Source organism: Macaca nemestrina, chromosome 10 (genome assembly GCF_043159975.1).
Source record: "Macaca nemestrina isolate mMacNem1 chromosome 10, mMacNem.hap1, whole genome shotgun sequence".
Lineage (NCBI taxonomy): Eukaryota > Metazoa > Chordata > Mammalia > Primates > Cercopithecidae > Macaca > Macaca nemestrina.
Genome location: NC_092134.1, coordinates 135819094 through 135843423, shown reverse-complemented (window position 1 = coordinate 135843423; position 24330 = coordinate 135819094). Strand labels below are relative to the sequence as shown.

General features: G+C 40.2%; 1 protein-coding gene, 1 long non-coding RNA gene and 1 pseudogene across 5 annotated transcripts in view; 2 read left to right on the top strand and 1 right to left on the bottom strand.

Moving 5' to 3' along the window:
• Window positions 1-2757, top strand: part of LOC105484229 (acyl-CoA synthetase medium chain family member 4) — a 33248-nt gene extending 30491 nt beyond the window's left edge. For all 4 annotated transcript variants that reach the window (XM_071072279.1, XM_071072280.1, XM_011745697.2 and 1 more), the window contains 2 exons: window positions 1018-1137; window positions 2322-2757. In XM_071072279.1, the coding sequence (XP_070928380.1) occupies window positions 1018-1137; window positions 2322-2408 (207 nt within the window). In that variant the 3' untranslated portion in view covers window positions 2409-2757. The remainder of the gene's footprint in view (window positions 1-1017; window positions 1138-2321) is intronic.
• A 494-nt stretch (window positions 2758-3251) lies between these two features.
• Window positions 3252-9666, bottom strand: LOC105484228 (THUMP domain-containing protein 1-like; annotated as a pseudogene).
• A 1816-nt stretch (window positions 9667-11482) lies between these two features.
• Window positions 11483-23392, top strand: LOC139356899 (uncharacterized). The gene is made up of 4 exons (XR_011609425.1): window positions 11483-11618; window positions 12788-12929; window positions 13845-14007; window positions 23161-23392. It is a non-coding gene; the product is annotated as an uncharacterized lncRNA (long non-coding RNA).
• Window positions 23393-24330: the final 938 nt, after the last annotated feature.

The following is a 24330-nucleotide window of genomic DNA, read 5'->3' as shown; positions in this document are numbered from 1 at the left end:
AAACAGTTTCTTCCTGCCACCATGTTCTTATTCTCTCAATATAAATGATTTCAGCTGAACCGAAGTAACCACGAATTAGAATCAATGTATGAACAATAAATAATATAAATTATGCTTACTAACCTCAGTAATTATCTAATTGGTGGGTTTTAAACAGTATTTCAAAGAGAAGCAAACAATATGAGTCAAAAAAGACCTCACAGAGATAGATCGATCCTTCCTGAGAGGTTTTGATTTTTGGCTTTGTTTTGTTTTTTGGAGATGGAGACTTGCTCTGTCACCCAAGCTGGAGTGCCGTGGTGCAGTTATAGCTCACTGTAACCTCTCAATCTGCTGGGCTTATTCGATCCTCCTGCCTCAGGCTCTTGAGTTGCTAGTACTACAGGTGTGCACCGCTGCACCCTGGCTAATTTTTTTTTTAAAGTCTTTGTAGAGATGGGGGTCTCACCATGTTGACCAGGCTGGTTTCAAACTCCGGGGCTGAAGCTATCCTTCTACCTCGGCCTCCCAAAGTCTTGGGGGTTATAGGTGTAAGCCACCATGCTCAGCCCCTTCCTGAGGTTTGATCTCCCAGGATACACAGCCCTTCCTCCACTGGGACCCTCCAAACTCCTTTGAAACCACATGTTCTCTAGGAGCTCCATTTGTCCCCCTCCTACATGCTTCTAATGGTACCGGTTTAATGGAGTAAGTGGTCATCCATAAACCAAGGACTGCCCGTAGAATAAATAGGATCAGTCTGATTGCAATGTTAAATACATGCGTGATCTGTAAATAGAACTTAACTTTCTTGAACCACTGCACTCCTCATACTCATGCACCATTTACCTGAAAATATTCTGAAAAACATCACTTTGCAATTGTATCCAAGCTTTGTTCAGAGGTAACCTCTGGCATTTGTAGTCATCACACGAACTGTTGTTAACAAGTAGTAAGCAATTGCATTCAGCATTGGCTGCAGATCCTTGACATGTCTGAAAAACAGATGAGCAAGATAAATTAACTTTTCTGTTGCAGGTGGTGAAAGCTTTTGTTGTCTTAGCTGCACCCTTTAAGTCCTACAACCCAGAGAAATTAACTCTTGAGCTTCAGGATCATGTGAAAAAATCAACTGCACCTTATAAATATCCAAGAAAGGCAAGTACTTTGCCCAAAAGTTAAGTTTGGATGTTACCAAACTAGGGTCTAAGCTAGAATTAGATTTTACTGGATTTTGACTTTATAGTAGCTCATTATATAGGTAGATGACGCTTTTCAATTTGTTTAACCATAAGAATTTTGCTTTAAAATGTTTTATATTAGAACGGTATAAGTGAATTATAAACCAGAACCTTTAATCAACTCTGCAATACTGAATCACTACTAAGAGTCTTTCTAGGACTAATTAGTCCCATTCTGTATGAGAACAACACAGCGGCAAAGAATTGCCAAGTGCCTTGTTTTTAGGGACAGCCCTTGATTCATCTATCTCACTACTCTTATCCCTAATACCCCTATAAATTCAAAGTACATGCCTTGAAGTATCAAGTAACCTCAGTTAATGTTCAGAAGATGGTATCCAAAGAAACTATGGAATCTTTCCTGAAACCTTCTTCAAAGAATGATTTAAGAACAATACTATGTAAATACATGAAGATGGCCCTGTAGTTTCCTTCTAACTGTAGAATTGGTTGATAATTACTGATCCGCTGCATGAGATTTCTATTTCATTTGGCATCATTTCAGTCAAAAAGCAGGTAAACCTAAAAACTACTCACATTTCCTCCATTAAATTCACTAAATCAGTAATCGTTGACTTTCAGAAAGACTATTTGGGGGCATTTTAAAATACAGTAGTCTTATTTTGAGAAAAGAGAACAAAAGGAGGATTTTTGTGGTCAAGTCAGGGCAGAAGGGAAAACTGTATATACTCCAAATTATATACTCCAAATTACCCCTAAAACTCTTCCTCAAACCCTCCAGGATCCAGCTCTGAAAAGACAAGAACTGTTCTTTTTGTGTTTAGCTGTGATCTCTGTTTCTTGGGAAGAGTGGAGGCCTAGGACTTATTTGAACTAGGGGAAAGAAATAGGGTAAAGGGACTATGACTTTCTTCTGGCAAAGCATTTCAGTGAATTTGCACTAAAAATCCATCAGATGGAGCTACACTGTCACCCTTCCTATATAAACAGACCAGTTTCTGGTGTCCATGAAATTCAATGAGCTTAGGCTAAGATAATCTCGACTTTAAAAATTCAGTCAGAGTTTCATGCAAGCTCTTTCCCATTGCACTGACAATTGGAAGGATAAGTGTCTCATAACGTTTTTTTTCTGTCAATTAGGTGGAATTTGTTGAAGAACTCCCAAAGACAATCACTGGGAAAATCAAACGCAACGTTTTAAGAGACCAAGAATGGGGACGAAGATAGCTTGATAAGAAAACTGAAAGGTTAAGTAGTAATATGGTTGCTTTCTTTTAGTATTTGTTCCTGATAATTCAGTGACTACTCTCTTAAAATGTTTAAGATCTTTCCTGCTTGAAAACTGAACTGTTGAGTTTTTGGTTTTTACTTAGCTTTTTAAATTTAAAAGTAAATAAAAGCCTAAAAAATATATGGATGCAAATTGTTATAATGACCAAACTGACAAAGGTAATGATGATGATTTGTAGTGTTGAAAATATCAGGAATCAAATGATTGCTTAGAACAAGAAAGTACACAATGAATCTGTATTTCATTTACCTTGTGCCTGATTGATTCAAAATAAAGATATATCCTGAGAGAAATGTTCAAGACAATTTCTTCTGCTTAACATCTTTATGAGACCAAACTTCAAGACATTAAAATAAGGAGTATAAATAATTAAAAAATTAGTGAGCTTACTGAAATTAAGTACTGTATTTTTGTGCCTCATTTTGAAGCAAATTAACTGTAAAATATCTGAATGTATATATACCTATATATACAGTATATATGTACTGTGTATACAGATACATATACATATACAGTACACATGTATCTGTATATATACACATATACTGTATATATAGACACATATATACGTGTGTATATATACCTATGTATATTATATATAGATATATCTGCATTAACTGCAATACTGAGCTATATCTGTATATATATATCTGAATGTATATATACACATATGTACATCTATATACATATATATACATCTGAATGTGTATGTGTGTATATATATACACAAAGCAAGAGATTTACTAAGAGGCTGAAAGAAAGAAAAAGTACAGAATACTAATCTTTAGGGAACAAATTTACTTTTATTTTTCTAAAAATATCAGAAACTATGAAAAACAAGCTTGATATTTGGCCATACCAAAAGCAAAATACAAGTAAAAATAACATTTGAAAACTATGTTTAACCTTAGAGAAACACATATTAAAATACAAAGCTTAACATTCTTTCCTCTATAAAGCAAAGCAACTTTTCTAAACCACAAGACTACAGTTTTTTTTTTTAAATTGACATAATTTTTTGAAAGAAAAAACTAAAGGGGGGCAAAAAGGCACTCGATTCCTACCCTGGAATCTCATCATTTACCAAATAACATGCTCAAATGTCAGTAAAAATAAATAGTTGATAAACCTGAAAACAAGTCTTTCAATGAGGATTTTATAGCTGGGAAAGAACAGCTTGTATAACAACCGAGCCTTACCAAATACAAATAAATATAAAAGCCAATTAAAAATAAACTATAAAATCAAAATCTTTTCACAGAGTAGCAGCTTTCACAAAGTGAAAACAACTCAGTTCCACAGAGCTGTATGTTCTGTAGGCAAACGGCCAATTTTATTCTGAGTCCTTTGGTCTTGTACTATCAAAAGAATCTTTGTCTTAGAGCAAGTCTACTGAAGAAGGCACCAAAATCCTATCCTCCCTATTTACCTAAACACTTTTAATAATCCTCTTATCAATCCTTTCAAGGTAACTACAACATTATTAAGAGTTAACACTCTAAAAATCTAAAGCTATGGAAGGAAGGTCCTGCCTATTCTCTTTGCCCCTCTCAAATCTTTCTAGTCTGGTTTACCAAGCAAAAGCACTAGCTAGGAGGGTACAAATTTATTCCTATGTTCACTAGCCATTAAATAAACATAGCCACCTGTGTGGGAAGCCTAACCTTTTTTGCTACTTTTTAAAATTTAAGAATAAGTCCATTTCCATAAGCTAACTTTACAGCCCCTCAATATTCTTAATCTGGACAGTTTACTTCACAGACTCTGTTGGTGTCTGTCTCTTCTAGCCTTTTTCAATTGTGTTACCCAGGAATAGTCCTTGAAAAAGCTTTCAAATTCAGGAAACCCCTCCAGGGAACCCTCATGGTATGTGAGTGTTAGCTTTAAGTTGAAGAAACTCCTATTTCACAGAAACCTAGAACTGTCTGACTAGGGCTGAGTTCACTCTCTTCCTTCAGAGACAAAATTTCAGGCTGAGCAAATTTAGACAAAGCTTTCCTCATCCGGTCATACACTAGCGCTGGGAAAAGGAGAGAAAATTCTATTTAATTTGATTTTGTGGTTCCTCCAGGTGGGTTATACAGCAAGATTTGAGAGTTGTACCCTTCATTCTGAAGTCCAAGTGGCTGCAAAAACATTTCAAGAGTTCCTCTGGCAAGGTGGCAAGTCAGTTTCCTTTTAGAACTAAGACTCTTGTCACTTGAGGAGGAAAAAAGTTTTTTTCTCCAGAACCTTTTAAAAACTTGTTCATTTGTTCATGTGACGAAAAATATCTGCTACACGGGCTAGTTTCTATAGCCATTCTTCATTTTTAAAGCACAGCACTCAGCAAAAGCTGACTTACTGTTTTCTTGTAAGTACTCTGGCAATTCACCTTTGAACTCAAATATCCTGTACAGAGCTCTTCCTCTAATAAAGCCACTGGATGTGGATGGTGCAGATTTGTGTGCTGTTTGTCCAGGTTTTTGTTTTGGGTTTTTAAAAAAATATTTTTAAATAAATGGGTCGTTGATACAGGTAAGTATTATTCAGAACTTCGCTGTATCTCCAAGTTTTTGATAACAGCATCTGTGTGAAGAAAGCAGTGTTATAACGTCAACGTCAGGATTTTTTTGTCATTGTTAATGAGGCAAACTTCTCATGGAGACAATCACCAACGGGGCACCAGGAGTACCGATGACAGGCTCTGGTTATAAGATAGGATGACACAACATTATAGATTGGCCTTTGTCTCGGGAGGCTCCTAGCAATAGAGAAAGTTTTCTTTGAATTTCATCATTTATAAATCTTACAAATGCTACAACATGACAAATACTAGTGAAACCCGTTGACTCATCAACCTGGATAGAGAAGCTGCTGCTTTTCAGTTAATGACACAAAACCTTTTTAGCATCATACGAGATATCTTCAGTAATTCAACTTATTGAGAATAAAGTCTTTTCAATTTTGTACTACATCATGCCCCAGCATTTTAATTTTATTATTAGGTTCTCACCAACCATGCAAATTTTTCTTTTCTAAGTTCTGCTACAAAATAATTTGCTTCCTAAACCTTTTGACTGAATGTGATTTTTGAACAAAAGCCTTACTGTTTTGATGTTCCAAAAGCCATTTAAAATAATAAATACTCTTTCTGGTCAAGTGGCTGTGATTTATAGTTACAACTGCAGTTTTGTAAGTTTCATGCCACAGAAAATGCACAATGGGATAGGACAGCTTGGACCACGTCCATATAAAACGCTTGAGAAGTAGCTTTCTTTATAAAGACATAATAAAGAGAATTTCTTTGTGTCCCTTGTTGCACTCGTATACTGAAGTATCCTCAGAAGACTGAAATTCTTCATCACCAACCTTATCAGAAATGTCTGTAGCTCTATGCCTAAAACACCTAAAACACCTAAAACAGGCCTCTTCTTTCTCACATCTTGCCTTCCAAAATTGTAGCAATGGACTGTCAGCTTGTTACACACAAATGTTAATAAAATATAAAAACAGACATAACCAAACAAGAAAATCACAATAGTTCACAAACTTCACTAAACAATTCACTTCTAACTTATATGATCCACATTTTTGCAATGTTTACAACAAAGTGGCAGGAGGAAAGCTGAGCTGTGGTGTGTAAAAACTCCTTCCTTAGAATGAAAATTTCCCTCTGATTTTCTACTTCACAGTCAGTTTACTCCCAGAAGTCAGCTGGCACCGCAGAAGAGGAGCCTAGGAGAGGCCAACGTCCCCCTCCTCCCATCCTCCTCTCTGTGCAAAAGTAGCATATGGGTCTGACTATACATACTACCATATGGGGCGGAAAGATCCCTCACACAACTGTTAATAGGCTACAAAATCATTGTTCGCTACTGTGAGAACAGCATTATGCAGCACACAAATAAAAACCAGTATTTTTAGTCACAATTTTAGGTGGAACCCCAGCAACATCTTGTAGAACCCCAGTTGAGAAACCCACCTCCAACACCAAATGACTTCCTAGGAGAGGTCATTTCCATTTGATTTGGATCCTTCTGTGACTTGACTTGCAAGTTCAGGTTTGGCTCCGCCCTCATTTACCAGCTGTGGATCAGACATCGGTTTTGTCTGCCCCAGCTCCTCGTTATTCTCTGGTATGACCTGCTGGTTGTTTTTTCCTTCTGCTGGGTTCTTTTGATCTGATTTGTCAACAGATTCCGATTTAGCTTCTTTCCCATTTCCCTGCTTTGGGTTAAATTTTGATGGATCCTTAGGGCTCTTCACCACCTCCTGGAGATTGTATTTTCCAAACATGTAATCTTTCAGAACACTCGGGCAACACACAGCTTTGATGATTTCTACTACCACCGTGTACTGTGGATTGGTGAGATGTACTTTATTTTCTGAGTTAAGGGTGCCCGCTATTCCTGTAATAAGAACAGAAAACCATGTAGCTGAGGAGGATACCATTAAGTTTGATAGATACAAAAAATCTTTCATCCCTGTTTCTCATTAAAACAAGATATATACTAATCCATTCTTCTAAGTGGACTTCAAATACTCTGAACCCTTGCAATAAATAAATACAAATGAAACCCTAAGACATTTAATAAAGTACTTTTCTCCAAAGAAAATTCAATTCTCAGTTAAAGATTTTATCCAACTACCAGCAAATCTCATATCCAACAAATTGAAATCAGTTAGATTTAATATTATTTTAAGAACATTTTAATATATTTGTCCTACACTCAAAAATGTAAGCCTTAAATGTTTAAAAAGAAAAAGTCCTTAAAAACAAGAACAAGTGGCCAGGTGTGGTGGCTCACACCTGTAATCCCAGCACTTTGGGAGGCCAAGGCAAGCAGATCACGAGGTCAGGAGATCGAGACCATCCTGGCTAACACAGTGAAACCCCGTCTCCACTAAAAATGCAAAAAAAAAATTAGCCAGGTGTGGTGGTGGGCGCCTGTAGAACCAGCTACTCGGGAGGCTGAGGCAGGAGAATGGCGTGAACCCGGGAGGTGGAGCTTGCAGTGAGTCGAAATCGCGCCACTGCACTCCAGCCTGGGGGACAGAGCGAGACTCTGTCTCAAAAAAAAAAAAACCAAAAAAACCCAAGAACAAGTGTTTACCATTGAACGTCTATGGAAAATCACTAAACGCCTACGGAAAACCATACCTGCCAATTCTTTGATAACATCTTCTCTATTCATGTGACTGTTATTTTGAGATTTGTACACAATCTGAAATGTCCCTTTGTTTGGAGCTTTAAACCAGGGTTCCAGCCATGTTTCTGCACATGTTTTCATATCTTCTAATAAAGTGCCTGAGATGGGTTAACATTCATAGAATAACTGAAGTCTTCTTCTTCTTGGTTTTGTACATATCCTGGGGAATATGATGCACCACTTTCTCACAAAATTAGCCAGGTGTGAGGGCAGGCGCCTGTAATCCCAGCTACCTGGGAGGCTGAGGCAGGAGAATTGCTTGAACCCAGGAGGCGGAGGTTGCAGTGAGCTGAGATCACGTCACAGCACTCCAGACTGGGCCACAGAGTGAGACTGCGTCCCCCCCGCAAAAAAAAAACTTGAACTCTAAAATGAATATTTACTGGCAATGACATAAGTTGACAGAAGAAGAAATTCTCATAATACATTTTAAATGAATCTACCTACTCATTTTTCTAACTAAGAGTAACGCCTTCACCAGATATCTCTGTGCCTGACACGACACTGTCCTTTTAGTGAGATTAGACCAAATACTTGTGGAATTAAAAACTCTTACTCTTGTTCTACTTAGGAACAAGGCACAGAAATATATTGTTCAATAATTTTGGCCAGGCATGGTGGCTCAGGCCTGTAATCCCAGCACTTTGGGAGGCAGAGGTGGGCGGATCTCTTGAGCCTAGGAATTTGAGACCATCCTGTGCAACATGGCCTGAGAACCTGTCTCTACAAAGAATTAGCTGAGCGTGTGGTGGCACACGCTGTAGTTGCAGCTACTCGGGGGCTGAGGCAGAAGGACGGCTTCAGCCCAGGAGGTGAAGGTTGCAAAATCAAGCCACTGCACTCCAGCCCCCAGCTTGGATGACAGAGCAAGACCATTTCTGCCAAGACCAGCTCGGCTGGGGAGAACCTAACCCAGCGGCGCTAGAGGAATTAAAGACTCACACACAGAAATATAGAGGTGTGAAGTGGGGAGCCCTGAACAGAGATTTACCCACATATTTATTAACAGCAAACCAGTCATTAGCATTGTTTCTATAGATATTATCTAAAAGTATCCCTTATGGGAAACGAAGGGATGGGCTGAATTAATTGCAACAGGAACATGCCCTTAAGACACAGATCGCTCATGCTTTTGTTGTGGCTTAAGAATGCCTTTAAGTGGTTTTCCACCCTTGGTGGACCAGGTCCTTGCCCTCATTCCCGTAAACCCACAACCTTCCAGCTTGGGCGTTAGGGCCATTATGGACATGTTACAGTGCTGCAGAGATTTTATTTATGGCCAGTTTTGGGGCCAGTTTATGGCCGGATTTTGGGGGGCTTGCTCCCAACATGTTTCCAAAAACAAAACAAAACAAAACAACAGGATTTGCTCAAAGTATCAGTGTAGACAGGACATGTACCTGTTGCTCAGTTTTCTGTCCCCCCGTGCCCAGTGGGATTCCCCATCAGGCACAGTAATAATTATACACATTTACAGAAACTTTATACCACTATGCACTTTATGTATATAAGGAACTCTCTAGCCAATCTTAAAAGTATTCTTTTTTATCAAGCTCAGCAGCATCAAGTAATGTGCCCATGTTCGAGTTCCCGAGCTAGTAAAGGATAAGCCTTGAATTCAAATTCCCTCTGTATTACCCTTCTTCATTTAGTCCCTCACTGTGCATGTGTGTAGTGGTCCAGATAAGCCAATAATCTGATTTCCATTGAGACCGGCCCAATTAAAGTCTTAATAACAATGAGACTTTAGGTGTTATTGGTAAACAAGTTTTTACTTTCTTTTTTCTTTGAGACAGAGTCTCGCTCTTGTGGCCCAGGCTGGAGTGCAATGATGCAATCTCGGCTCACTGCAATCTCCGCCCCGCCAGGCTCAACTGATTCTCCTGCCTCAGCCTCCCTAATAGCTGGGATTACAGGTGCGCGCCTGTAAACTAGCCAGCTAATTTTTGTATTTTTGGTAGGGACGGGGTTTCACCATGTTGGCCAGGTTGGTCTTGAACGCCTGACCTCAAATGATCCACCCGCCTCGGCCTCCCAAAGCGCTGGGATTACAGGTGTGAGCCACTGCGTCCGGCCTAAAATGTATCTTAAGTGCAATAACTAGCATTAGTACTAAACGTATTATTTCAGAGATATTATTGCTGCAGGCAAACACATTATTACTGGCAACTTCACAAAGCTGTCGTGAGAAGTGTGTTTCTAAAGGAGCTTCAGCACACCGCCTGGCACTCAATGAACAATCAAGAAGCAGGAGCTAGGCCGGGAGAGCGGCTCACGCCTGTAATGCCAGCACTTTGGGAGGCAGAAGCGGGAGGATCGCCTGAGTCTAGGATTTGAGACCAGCCTGGGCAACATAGTGAGACCACCTATCTACAAAAATACAAAAATCAGGCAAGAGTGGTGGCGCACACCTGTGGTCCCAGCTACTATGGAGGGTGAGGGAGGAGGATCGCTTGAGCCCGGGAAGTCAAGGTTGCCCTGAGCTATGATATCCTCCGGCCTGGGCAACAGAGCGAGACTCTGTCTCAAAAATAAAATAAATAAAATAAAATGAAATAAAATAAATAAAATTAAATTAAAAAAGTAAGTGGGAGCTACTGTGATTAATGATGGAAAGAAAATGTTAAAGTACTTCAAGCACAAAACCGATCCCCCCGGAGTCTGCGAGCGCCAGGGGTACGTGTGGAAACGCAGGCGAGGCCGCGCCCCTACAAGCTTCAGGCCAGAGACACAAGGCGCGTAAGCCTTCGCCCTCAGCCGGCCCTCCAGCCTTCCCTCCGCCCCTACCCCAAGGTCTGCCCGCCGCCCGCCCACCCAAGACCGGTACCTTTTCTGGCCCCTACATGTTGTCGTCTTACTCGCTGAGCAGGCTGTAGGCCTCCACGCACTTGCACTCATTCATTCTGCAGATGATGAGGATGCCCTGTAGCCCGTGCTCCAGCTGCCGAGGCCCACCAGAGTCGCGGCGGAGTTCGCTTGGCCAGCACATACTGAGCTTGCCTTTCTCTTCTCGCCGCCAGGCTGAGTAGGCTGCTGGGCCGGGGCCGCCATGGTGCGCGCAAGCTGAAAGGAACGAGAAGGGTGTTTCTCCGCGACTGTTGGCGTCCTCACCTCTACCAGAATGGATGGTGACGTCAGACATAAGCAAAGGCCTCCCCTAGCCGGCCTCCAAGCCTCCTTCCGTGCTGCTCGGTTCCTAAAGCCCTGGTTAACCACCAGAGAGAGGCGTGGAGCGAGATCGGCACAAGCCCCGCCTTCTCCCCCACCCCCACCCCTGCCCCGCCTCTGCCGGATCCTGAATCCGGTAGGGACAGCATAGCAACCATTCCGGAAGTGGTGGCAGTGGCTCTCTCTCCGGACCCTTGAAGCTGGCTCCATCGTCCTAGCTTCCTCCAACCTCCCTGTATTTCTGGTTACCCAAAACGCTTCCAATAAATTCCATTTCAGCCTCAATTTTCTAGGCTATGTTTCTAGTTGACTTATAACCCAGAATGTTGGCTGGTGTTAAGTGTTTCACACTGCTTTCTCTGCGGTTTTTTTTTTTTTTTTTGAGATGGAGTCTCCCCCAGGCTGAAGTGCAGTGGCATGATCTCGGCTCACTGCAACCACCGCCTCCCCAGTGCAAGCGATTCTCCTGCCTCAGCCTCCCAGTAGGTGGGATTACAGGCGCATGCCACCACACCTGGCTAATTTTTGTATTTTTAGTAGAGACTGGGTTTCACCATATTGGCCAGGCTTGTTTTGAACCCCTGACCTCAGACGATCCACCCACCTCATCTCCCAAAGTGCTGGGATTACAGGCGTGAGCCACAGCGCCCGGCCCTCTGTGGCCTTTTTAGCCATAGTTTTGGCAACTATCAAGTTACTATCTTTTTAAAAATCATTGAAAATATGCCACTTTTGAAGAATGTGTTTAAATGCAAGTGCTTCCCATACTGCTCTTCAGGCACTCAGGTACAAAGTTGTTACCAGATTTAAGTTCCTACAAAGTCCTAAAAGAGATTTTGATGGTTAATATTGAGTGTCAACTTGATTGGATTGAAGGGTACAAAAGTATTAATCCTGTATGTGTCTGTGTAGGTGTTGCCAAAAGAGATTAACATTTGAGTCAGAGGGCTGGGGAAGGCAGATACACCCCTAATCTTGTGGGCAAAATCTAATCAGCTTCGAGCAAATATAAAGCAGGCAGAAAATGAAAAGGAGAGACAAGCCTAGCTTCCCAGCCTACATCTTTCTCCTGAGCTGGATGCTTCCTGCCCTCAAACATCAGACTCCAAGTTCTTCAGTTTTGGGACTTGGGCTGGCTCTCCTTGCTCCTCAGCTTGCAGACAGCCTGTTGTGGGACATTGTGATTGTGTAAGTTAATAAAATCATACACACACACACACCCTGTTAGTTCTATCCCTCTAGAGAACACTTACTAATACAGATTTTGGTACTGCAACCACCGCCTCTCCGGTGCAAGTGATTGCACTCTAGAAGTGGTTCTAGAGGAACAGAATATTAAGGATGGAGTTCTTTGTTTGTTTTAGGTTTCTGGAGTTGGATGCCTAATATGATTAGACCCCAAAATGCCAAAGACTCTACTTCTAACACTATGGAGAACACTGACAGTCCTTGGCGGAAACTGTTTAGAGAGTTATGCAAAATAAATGCATTTGACACTCCTGATTCACCATTTGTGAGAGGCAAGGGGATTAGTGATTCTATACATAGTATCTTTGACCATTTGTGGAGGACCAAAGAACATAATGAGGCTGGTTGGTTACTCCTAAGTTCAGTGGAAAAAGTGATGAAAGAAAATGATGAGCTAAGGGATTCTGTCTCCCAGCTTCAGAAGCCGATACTGAGTCTTAAATCGACTAAAATTGCCCTGAATGAGAATCTTATTTCCTGTAGAGAAAGTGCTAAAATTGTGGAAAAACAGACACAAGCTCTTATCCTGTGAGTGGCTGACCTGCAACAAAAGATGCATGCACAGCCTCACCAGGTGTCTACTGTGAAAGTGAGGATATTGACTGGAAAAGAATGGGACCCTACAACTTGGAATGGGGATGTATGGGAGGACCCTGATGAAGTTGGGAACACTGAGTTTGTAAACTCTGATGAACCTTTCTTTCCAGAAGGAACAGCCTCCCCATCCCCAGTAGTGGCAACATCCCCTCCTGGACCCATGCTGCCATCAGCCTTTCCACCTTTGTCTGAGGAGATAAACCCTGTGCTGCCTGAGGAAACAGTGATGGCCTCCCCTGAGGCAGTTGCCAGGCAAGATAATGTTGATTCTCCTCAGAAGCTGCCCCCAACACCTCTGTTTGCTTCTAGACTTTAGACTGAAGTCCTGGTGGCCCCTAGCGGTGAAGTTGAGAGTGTGATCCATGAGGAGGTGTGCTACACTCAAAAACAACTGTTTGAGTTCTCTAATTTACATAAACAGCAATCTGGAGAACAGGCATGGGAATGGATATTAAGGGTACAGTATAATGGTGGAAGGAACATAGAGTTGGATCACGCTGAATTTATTGATTTAGGCCAACAAAGTAGGGACTCTGCATTTAATGTTGCAGCTCAGGAAGTTAAAGAAGGTTTTAATAATATATTTGCTTGGTTTGCTGAAATATGGGTTAAAAGATGGCGCCCTGTGAGTGAGCTGGAAATGCCTGATCTCCCGTGGTTTAATGTAGAGGAAGGGATCCAAAGGCTTAGGGAGATTGGGATGGTGGAGTGGATTAGTTATTTGATACCTACTCATCCCAGCTGAGAGGGTCCAGAAGATATACCTGTAAACTATGACTTGTGAAATAGATTTGTGAGGGCAGCACCTGCATTTTTGAAGAGCCCTGTAATTTCCCTTCTCTGTATGTCAGGTCTAATGGTGGGAATCACAGTCACTCAACTATGAAATTTAAATACAATGGAAATAATTGGGTCCTGAGGTGGCAAGGGTCAAGTGGCAGCACTCAACCATCAAAGGCAAGGTGGGCATAGCCACCATAATGGACACCAGAGGGAAAGCAGCAATCAGAATAGTCTGACTCGTATAGAGCTCTGGCATTGGCTAATTAATCATGGTTCTACTTGTATGTTCAGTACAAAATCTGGGTAGGAGACACTCTTAGACCCTCCTCCTGTTCTGACCTTACTCCCTACTCAGACTTCCTACCTTATTCTCTTGTTACCCAGCATCTTCAGGGAACAGATGTCCTAACACTGAAACTTGGTCTCCTGACTTGACTCCCAATGTCTGCTGCCTTCAGAGTATGTGTCATATGATTAAGACCCCAGGTTCAAAAGTCAAACCAAGTTCAAATCCTGGCTTTGCCATGACCTGGCTGTGGAACTCTAAGTAAGTTACCTAACCCAAGTTTTAGGTTCCCTGTAAGATTTTTAAAAATTAATGGAGATAATAATAATACATTATTGGTTATTGAAAATATCCAGTAAGATCAGGCATGACAAGTGTTTAGCTCACAGTCACTGTTCAGTTAATGTGTACTTAAAAACAGCTAGTTTCAGACTCATGGAAGCCTGTTTGCCTGTTTTTTCTTTTTGGTATGAGTATCCATCCCTCCATCTGATCACTTAACCTCATTATTTGTCTATCATTCTCTAATTTCAGTGGTTCTTTTATATTTCTGACTTACTGAAAGCTGTTTAATCCTTTTACTCAGAAGGTGAAAAGGGAACTTTATTTTATTTTCCCTTTTCATAGACCTCCTCTGTGGACAAGGGAATTTAAAAAAATATATAGTATAAACTAAACACAAAATGCATAAGACCTACATGCCTTCCCTCTGCCAACTGGTTTCTGCCTTACATTTGATTGAATGACATCCCATCTTTCACTGGCTTTGTAGCCTCACTGGCAGCTTTCATCACACCCACACACTGTGTAAGAAACTCACCCAACAGCCTGATCTTCCAGGCTGGAACCCAGCTTTGAACCGCTGTGAACTTGAGTCTGTCCCTGGAGGATTCACATTTAGCCTGGCCCCTGTACCTACTCAACCCTGCTGAGTGGGAAGAACTGATCCCCGCCACCTCTAATTCATTGCATCCCACCAGTGTCTGGGTCCCAGTTTTGACATACATGTTTCTCTAAGGCAAACTTGGCATTTTGTGAGCCTGTGTTCTTAAGGGCAAAAGTGAATGAATCTCTTTCCCTCCAATTTTCTCCTCCAATTTTATACTCTATACATACAAGTCTTTCTTTCTAAACTTTTTCTGGTGTTTTGTGGGTACTTCCTTCCCACTCCCTTGAAAATTGGTTGAATAATTTATGTCCCAATGTAATTGTTTTATGATTTAGTTCTCCTTCTTTGAGCACTTCTAGATCATTTGCCTGCTTCTTACTTTCACTTTAGTCAATGCTCCAAAGAATAAATCTCAGTTTGATAAGTTAGAGAGAAATACTTCCATTTACAGCTCAAGTCAAACTGTGGACTGCATACTCCACCAGTGCAGAACACTAGTCTCGAATAAAACACTAAGAAGTATAAATTTCAAGGTGGGTGTAGTGTACATGTAAGAGTCTCACCAAGCGTGGTGACTCATCCCTGTAGTCCTAGCACTTTGGGTGGCCAAGGCAGGTGGATGGCTTCAGCAAAAGAGTTTGAGACCAGCCTGGGCAACATGGCAAAGCCCCATCTCTACAAAAAATTCAGAAGTTAGTCAGACATGGTGGTTGGTGCATGCTTGTGGTCCCAGCTAATTGGGTGACTGGGGTGGGAAGATCACTTGGGCCTGGGAGGTCAAGGCTGCAGTGAGCCTGATGGCAACACTGCACTCCTGCCTGGGGGACAAAGTGAGACTCTGTCTCTAAAAACAAATAAATAAACACATAAATAAATACATAAATAAATAGTCTAGGATGACTGGGCTATAGACTCTCTTTCAGCACAAATGAGGCCTAACGAAGAATTACAGGAGAGGATTGCTGGCAAGATGGCCAAACAGGAAGAGCTCTGGCCTGCAGCTCCCAGCGAGACTGACGCAGAAGGCGGCTGATTTCTGCTTTTCCAACTGAGGTACCCGGTTCATCTCACTGGGACTGGTTGGACATTGGGTGCAGCCCAGGAGGGCGAGCCGAAGCAGGATGGGGCATCGCCTCACCCGGGAAGTGCAAGGGGTTGGGGAATTTTCTCCCCTACCCATGGGAAACTGTGAGGGTCTGAGGCTGAGGAACTCCGGCACAGATACTGGGCTTGTCCCACAGTCTTTGCAACCCACAAACCAGGAGATTCTGTCTGGTGCCTACCCCACCAGGTCCCTGGGTTTCAAGCACAAGACTGGGTGGCCATTTGGGCAGACACTGAGCTAGCTGGAGGAGTTCTTTTTTTCCATACGCCAGTGGCACCTGGAACACCAGCGAGATAGAACTGTTCACTCCCCTGGAAAGGGGTGCTGAAGCCGGGAGCCAAGTGGTCTGGCTTGGCGGGTCCCACCCCCACAGAGCCCAGCAAACTAAGATCCATTAGCTTGAAATTCTCGCTGCCAGCACAGCAGCAGTCTGAAATCAACCCAGGACGTCGGAGCTTGGAGGGAGGGAGGGGCATCCACCACTGCTGAGGCTTGAGGAGGCGGTTTTTATGCTTACAGTGTAACAAAGCCACTGGGAAGTTCGAACCGGGCAAAGCCCACTGCAGCTCAGCAAGGCCGCTACGGCCAGACTGTGTCTCTAGATTCCTCCTCTCTGGGCAGGGCATCTCTGAAAAAAAAAAGGCAGCAGTCCAAGTCAGGGACTTATAGATAAAGCCCCTATCTCCCTGGGACAGAGCACCTGGGGAAAGGGGTGACTGTGGATGATGCTTCAGCAGATATAAACTTTCCTGTCTGACAGCTCTGAAGAGAGCAGCGGACCTCCCAGCACAGCAGTCATGCTCTGCTAAGGGAAAGACTGCCTCCTCAAGTGGTCCCTGACCCCCGTGTATCCTGACTGGGAAACCCCTCCCCATAGGGGCTGACAGACACCTCATACAGAAGAGCTCTGGCTGGCATCTGGAAGGTGCCCCTCGGGGACAAAGCTTCCATAGGAAAGATCAGGCAGCAATCTTTGCTGTCCTGCAGGCTCTGCTGGTGAGACCCAGGCAAACAGGGTTGAGAGTGAACCTCCAGCAAACACTAGCAGACTGGCAGCAGAGGGGCCTGACTATCAGAAGGAAAAACTAACAAACAGAAAGGAATAGCACGTTCACTCAAAGACCCCATCTGAAGGTCACCAACATCAAACACCAAAGGTAGATAAATCCACAAAGATGGAGAGAAACCAGTGGAAAAAGGCTGAAAATTCCAAAAACCAGAACACTGCTTCTCCTCCAAAGAACCACAACACCTCACCAGCAAGGTAACAAAACTGGACGGAGAATGAGTTTGACTAATTGACAGAAGTAGGCTTCAGAAGGTGAGTAATAACAAACTCCTCCAAGCTAAACGAGCATGTTCTAACCCAATGCAAGGAAGCTAAGAACCTTGAAAAAAGGTTAGACAAATTGCTAACTAGAATAACCAGTGTAGAGAAGAACATAAATGACCTGATGGAGCTGAAAAACACAGCATGAGAACTTCATGAAGTATACACAACTTTCAATAGCCGAATTGATCAAGGAGAAGAAAGGATATCAGTGATTGAAGATCAACTTAATGAAATAAAGAAAGAAGACAAGATTAGAAAAAAAAAAAAAAAAAGAATAAAAAGGAGCAAACAAAGCCTCCAAGAAATATGGGACTATGTGCAAAGACCAAATCTACATTTGATTGGTGTACCTGAAAGTGACAACGAGAATGAAACCAAGTAGGAAAACACTTTTCAGGATATTATCTAAGAGAACTTCCCCAAATTAGCAAGACAGGACAACCTTCAAATTCAGGAAATACAGAGAATGCCATGAAGATACTGCTCGAGAAGAGGAAAACCAAGACACATAATCATCAGATTCACCCAGGTTGAAATGAAGGGAAAAATGTTATGGGCAGCCAGAAAGAAAGGTCAGATTGACCACAAAGGGAAGCCCTTTAGACTAACAGCAGATTACTCTGCAGAAACCCTACAAGCCAGAAGAGAGTGGGGGCCAAAATTCAACATTCTTAAAGAAAAGAATTTTCAACCCAGAATTTCATATCCAGCCAAACCAAGCTTCATAAGTGAAGGAGAAAAAAAATCCCTTACAAAGACAAGCAAATGCTGAGAGATTTTGTCACCACCAGGCCAGCCTTACAAGAGCTCCTCAAGGAAGCACTAAATGTGGAAAGGAACAACTGGTACCAGCCACTGCAAAAACATACCAAATTATAAAGAACATCAACACTATGAAGAAACTGCATCAACTAATGGGCAAAACAACCAGCCAGAGTCATAATGACAGGATCAAATTCACGCTTAACAATATTAACCTCGAATGTAAATGGACTAAATTCCCCAATTAAAAGACACAGACTGGCAAATTGGATAAGAATCAAGACCCATCAGTGTGCTGTATTCAGGAGATCCATCTCACATGCAAAGAAACACATAGGCTCAAAATAAAGGGATGGAGGAATATTTACCAAGCAAAAGGAAAGAAAAAAAATGAGGAGTTGCAATCCTAATCTCTGATAAAACAGACTTTAAACCAACAAAGATCAAAAGAGACAAAGAAGGGCATTACATAATGGTAAAGGGATCAATGCAACAAGAAGAGCTGACTACCCTAAATATATATGCACCCAATACAGGAGCACCCAGATTCATAAAGCAAGTTCTTAGAGACCTACAAAGAGACTTAGACTCCCATACAATAATAATGGAAGACTTTAACACCCCACTGTCAATATTATACAGATTAATGAGACAGAAAATTAACAAGGATATTCAGGACTTGAACTCAGCTCTGGACCAAGAGGACCTAATAGACATCTACAGAACTCTCCACCCCAAATCAACAGAATATACATTCTTCTCAGCACCTCATCAAAAATATTCTAAAATTGACCACTTAATTGGAAGTAAAACACTCCTCAGCAAATGCAAAGGAACGGAAATCATAACAAACAGTCTCTCAGACCACAGTGCAAACAAATTAGAACCCTGGATTAAGAAACTCACTAAAAACTGCACAACTACATGGAAACTGAACAACCTGCTCCTGAATGACTACTGGGTAAATAACGAAATTAAAGCAGAAATAAAGATGTTCTTTGAAACCAATAAGAACAAAGACACAATGTACCAGAATTTCTGGGACACATTTAAAACAGTGTGTAGAGGGAAATTTATAGCACTAAATGCCCATAAGAGAAAGCAGAAATGATCTAAAATTGACACTCTAACATCAAAATTAAAAGAACTAGAGAAGCAACAGCAAACAAATTCAAAATTCAACAGAAGATAAGAAATAACTAAGATCAGAGCAGAACTGAAGGAGATAGAGACAAAAAACTCCTCAAAAAATCAACGAATCCAGGAGCTGTTTTTGGAAAAGATCAACCAAGTAGATAGACCACTAGCCAGACTAATAAAGAAGAAAAGAGAGAAGAATCAAATAGACGCAATAAAAAATGATATAAAGGATATCACCACTGATCCCACAGTAATACAAACTACCATCAGAGAATACTGTAAACACCTCTATGCAAATAAACTAGAAAATCTAGAAGACATGGATAAATTCCTAGACACAAACACCCTCCCAAGTCTAAACCAGGAAGAAGTCGAATCCCTGAATAAACCAATAACAAGTTCTGAAATTGAGGCAGTAATTAATAGCCTACCAACCAAAAAAAGCCCAGGACGAGATGGATTCACAGCTGAATTCTACCAGAGGTACAAAGCGGAGCGGCTACCATTCTTTCGTAAACTATTCCAAGCGGTAGAAAAAGAAGGAATCCTCCCTAACTCATTTCATGAGGCCAGAATCATCCTGATACCAAAACCTGGCAGAGGTACAACAAAAAAAGAAAATTTCAAGCCAACACCGTTCATGAACATTGTTATGAAAATCCTCAATAAAATACTGGCAAACCGAATCCAGCAGCACATCAAAGAGCTTATCCACCACAATCGAGTCACCTTCATCCCTGGGATGCAAGGCTGTTTCAACATACACAAATCAATAAACGTAATCCATCACATAAACAGAACCAATAAGAAAAAGCACATGATTATCTCAATAGATGCAGAAAAGGCCTTTGACAAAATTCAACAGCCTTTCCTGCTAAAAGCTCTCAATAAACTAGAAATCGATGGAACATATCTCAAAATAATAAGATATATTTATGACAAACCCATAGCCAATATCATACTGAATGGACAAAAACTGGAAGCATTCCCTTTGAAAACCAGCACAAGATAAGGATGCCCTCTCTCACCATTCCTATTCAACATAAAATTGGAAGTTCTGGCCAGGGCAATCAGGCAAGATAAATAAACAAACGGTATTCAAATAGGAAGAGAGGAAGTTGAACTGTCCCTGTTCGCAGATGGCATGATTGTATATTTAGAAAACCCCAATGTCTCAGCCCAAAATCTCCTTAAGCTGATAAGCAACTTCAGCAAAGTCTCAAGATACAAAATGAATGTGCAAAAATCACAAGCATTCCTATACACCAATAACAGACAAACAGAGAGCCAAATCATGAGTGAACTCCCATTCACCATTGCTACACAGAGAATAAAATATGTAGGAACATAACTTACAAAGGATGTGAAGGACCTCTTCAAGGAGAACTACAAACCACTGTTCAAGGAAATAAGAGAGGACATAAACAAATGGAAATACATTCCATGCTCATAGATAGGAAGAATCTATATTGTGAAAATGGCAATACTGCCCAAAGTAATTTATAGATTGAATGCCATTGCCATCAAGCTACCATTGACTTTCTTCACAGAATTGGAAAAAACTACTTTAAAGTTCATATGGAACCAAAAAAGAGCCCGCATAGCTAAGACAATCCTAAGCAAAAAGAACAAAGCTGGAGGGATCGTGCCACCTGACTTGATCATGCCACCTGACTTCAAACTGTACTCCACCACTACAGTAAATAAAACAGCTTGATCCTGGTACCAAAACAGATATATTGACCAATGGAACAGAAGAGAGGCCTCAGAAATAGCACCACACATCTACAACCATCTGATATATATTTACAATTGTTATATCCTCTTGCTGAATTTTTCTATTTATTATTATACAATGTCCTTCTTCGTCTCTTTTTGCAGTTTTTTTTTTTACTTAAAGTGTGTTTTATTTGATGTAAGTTAGCTATTCCTGCTCATTTTTATTTGCATAGAAATTTTTTTTCATACTTTTGCTTTCAGTCCTGTTTAATTTTTTAATTTTTTTATTTTTTTAGAGATGAGGTCTTGCCTTATTGCCCAGCTGGTCTTAAACTCATGGACTCAAGCAATCCTCCTGCCTTGGCCTTCCAAAGTCTTGGGATTGCAGGCATGAGCCATGCACCCAGCCCTATTTCTACTTCTTTAAGTTGTAAATTTAGGATGTTGATTTTAGATCTTTCTCATTTTTTAATGTGTGCATTCATAGATATGAAGGTCCCCCTTAGTTTTGCTTTCACTGTGTTCCATATGTTTTTATAGTTTTTGTATGCTGTGCTTTCATTTTCGTTTGTCTCTAAGAATTGTCTAATTTTTTTTTCTGATCTCTCCATTGATCCATTTGTTAAGCGTGTGTTGCTTAATTTCCACAACTTTGTGAAGCTTCCAGTTTTTCCTCTGTTATTAATTTCTAACTTTCTCCTGTTGTGGTTGGAGAAGATACTTTGTACACATCTACCTTTCAAAATATATTGAGACTTAACTTGTGGTCTAACATATGGTTTATTCTAGAAAATGCCTCATGTGCCCTTGAGAAGAATATGCATACTGTTGTTGTTGGGTAGAGTGTTCTGTAAATGTCTGTTAGACCTAATTGGTTTATTGTGTTGTTTAAATCCTCTATTTCCTTACTTCTGTCTGGTTGTTCTATCCATTACTAACAGTGGAATACTAAAGCCTCCAACTATATTGTAGAACTGCCTATTTTATTTCTCCTTTCATAATTTTTATTTGAACATTGTACATCATGTATAGAACAGTAGAAAATGAGATAAATAACATTTACATCTAGAAATTTTAATTCCTCTTCTTTTACAAGTTTATAAGTATAGGGGCCGAGTTTGTCTAGCTAAAAATTCAGCTGTTTTGAAATGTTTTTGCTATCATTATCTTCAGTACACCACAAACTTTGTATTTCCCCAGAAGTGGGTTGCTGCCATCTTGTGCTTTGAGTTGGGACTACAGTACCAAAGCATTTTTTTTCAGTGTTCTTTATTCTCCCTCAATTCAGTGTTTCTGCAAATCTGTGCCCCAGAGATTTTTCTCCTCATTCATGCCTCACTCTTGTTACTTAGTGCCAAGTTCATTGTGAGAGAAGAGAGAGTTCTATCTTTTCCTTGTCCACTCCCAGTCTTAGAATACTTTATGCATTTGGACTTAAGTGGTGGATCTTTTCAGCATCTATTTTCTTCCTCCCCATAATGGCCAAATTCTAAAATGTATCATGGTTGATATTTGGTGGTTGTTTTTTACCTCTTTACCACTGGCTAGCAGAGCTCTGCTTGGTATTAGTGTTGGTTCCTGAGTCAAAGACAGTTTCTTACATCCAATCCAGAAGTAGAGAGTTTTTGCTTCAACACTCAACAGAAGCAATGAATCTTTTATTATTATTATTATTAATATTATTATTAATTTGTATCATGGAAGCAAGAGACAGACTGGTTTTGCTTCTACTGCTACCTCAGAAGCAATGGATTTTTTTTTTTGCCTATACCCTGAGGCAAAAGGGATTGCTGCCTCTTATCTGGTGATGCAAGGCTTTTCCTTTTTGTAAGAAAATGTTTTGAAGAAGACAGGGCTTTTTCTCCCCAGCAGTTGTTGATTACCTCTCACACTCTTGTAACATGGGAGGGTCTCTATGCAGTGTCCTATGCTGCTCTTAATCTTTTTTGTGAGGTCCCAGTAAAGGCCCATGAAGAAGAGATTGTGAAGAAGTATAAAATTCCCCTGTTTCTGGGTACCCCAATGATTCCAAACTGATGAAGTAGCCCACGCTTAACAACAATTCATTAGAACTTTACCTTATGTCCTATTTTTTGAAGGGGCTGTTTATCTTGGAATTTGAATTACTTGGATGGCTTATGGCTTCAGTTATCTAATGAGCTGAAGAAAAGGTATGATTCTGTAGTGCAACTTCTCATTTTTTGGGCAATAGAAATATTCTTTGTAGCTTCCACATTCTTTGAGCTACCACTTCAGTAGAGGTGGAAATCTCAATCATTATTATTTTAAAATCCTTGTATATTTATGTCAGACTCTTTCATGATCTGCAAATCTGTTTTTGTTGTCTATTTTATCTCACTCCTTCATTTTATCCCATTTTTTTTGGTCGTGTTTGGCAATGTTTGATTGAGTGTGAAATTTTTTAAATAAAGAATTTTATTCCAACTTGATTTTATTTTCCTACAGACAGGATTCCTTCTTGGAAACATGTAGCAGCCAAGAATACTATATCCAGCAAAGCTAACCTTCAGAACTTAAGGAGAAATAAAGTCTTTCCCAGACAATCAAAAAGTGAGGAAGTTCATCACCACTAGACTACCTTCAAAGAAATGTATAAGGGAGTTCTACATCTGGAAACAAAAGGAAAATAACTACCATCATAAAACACATGAAAGCAAAAAAACTGACTAATAGAGCAGATGTACAAATGAAAAAGAGAAATAAATTAAACCTTATCACTACAGAAAACCACCAAACCACAAAGACAAACAATAAGAGAGGAAGAAATGAACAAAGAAAATACAAAACAACCAGAAAACAACTAACAAAATGATAAGAGTTAGTCTTCATGTATCAGTAATAACCTTGAATGTAAACAAACTAAATTTCCCAATTAAAAAATATAGATTGGCTGAATGGATTTAAAAAATACTTTACATATTGCTTATAAGAAACTCACTTCACCTGTAAAGACACACACAGACTAAAAGCAAAAGTATGAAAAAAAAGATATTCTATGCAATGAGCAGGAATAGCTACACTTACATCAGATAAAATAGACTTTAAGTAAAAATTAAAAAAAAAAAAAACAAACTGCAAAAAAACCCAAAGAAGGTCATTGTATAATAATAAATGGATAAACTCAGCAAAAGGATATAACAATTATAAATATATATTCACTGAACACCAAAGTTCTCATATATATAAAGAAAATATTATTAGATTTCAAGGGAGAGACCCCAATACAATAATAGCTGGGTACTTCAATACCCCACTCTCAAAATTTGATGTATCATCTAGACAGAAAATCAACACAGAAACATCAGATTTAAACTGCACTATAGATCAAATGAACCTAACAGATATTTACAGGACATTTCATCCAACAGCTGTAGAATACACATTCTTCTTATCAGCACACAAAATATTCTCCAGGATAGATCATGTATTAGGTAACAAAACAAATCTCAACAAATTAAAAAAATAGGAATTATATCAAGTTTTTTTTTTTTTTTTACCTTAGTGGCATAAAACTAGAAATCAACAACAAGAATAAATGTCAGAAAGTATACAAATACATGAAAATTAAACAACATGCTCCTGAATGACAAGAAGTTAATGAATAAATTAATAAGA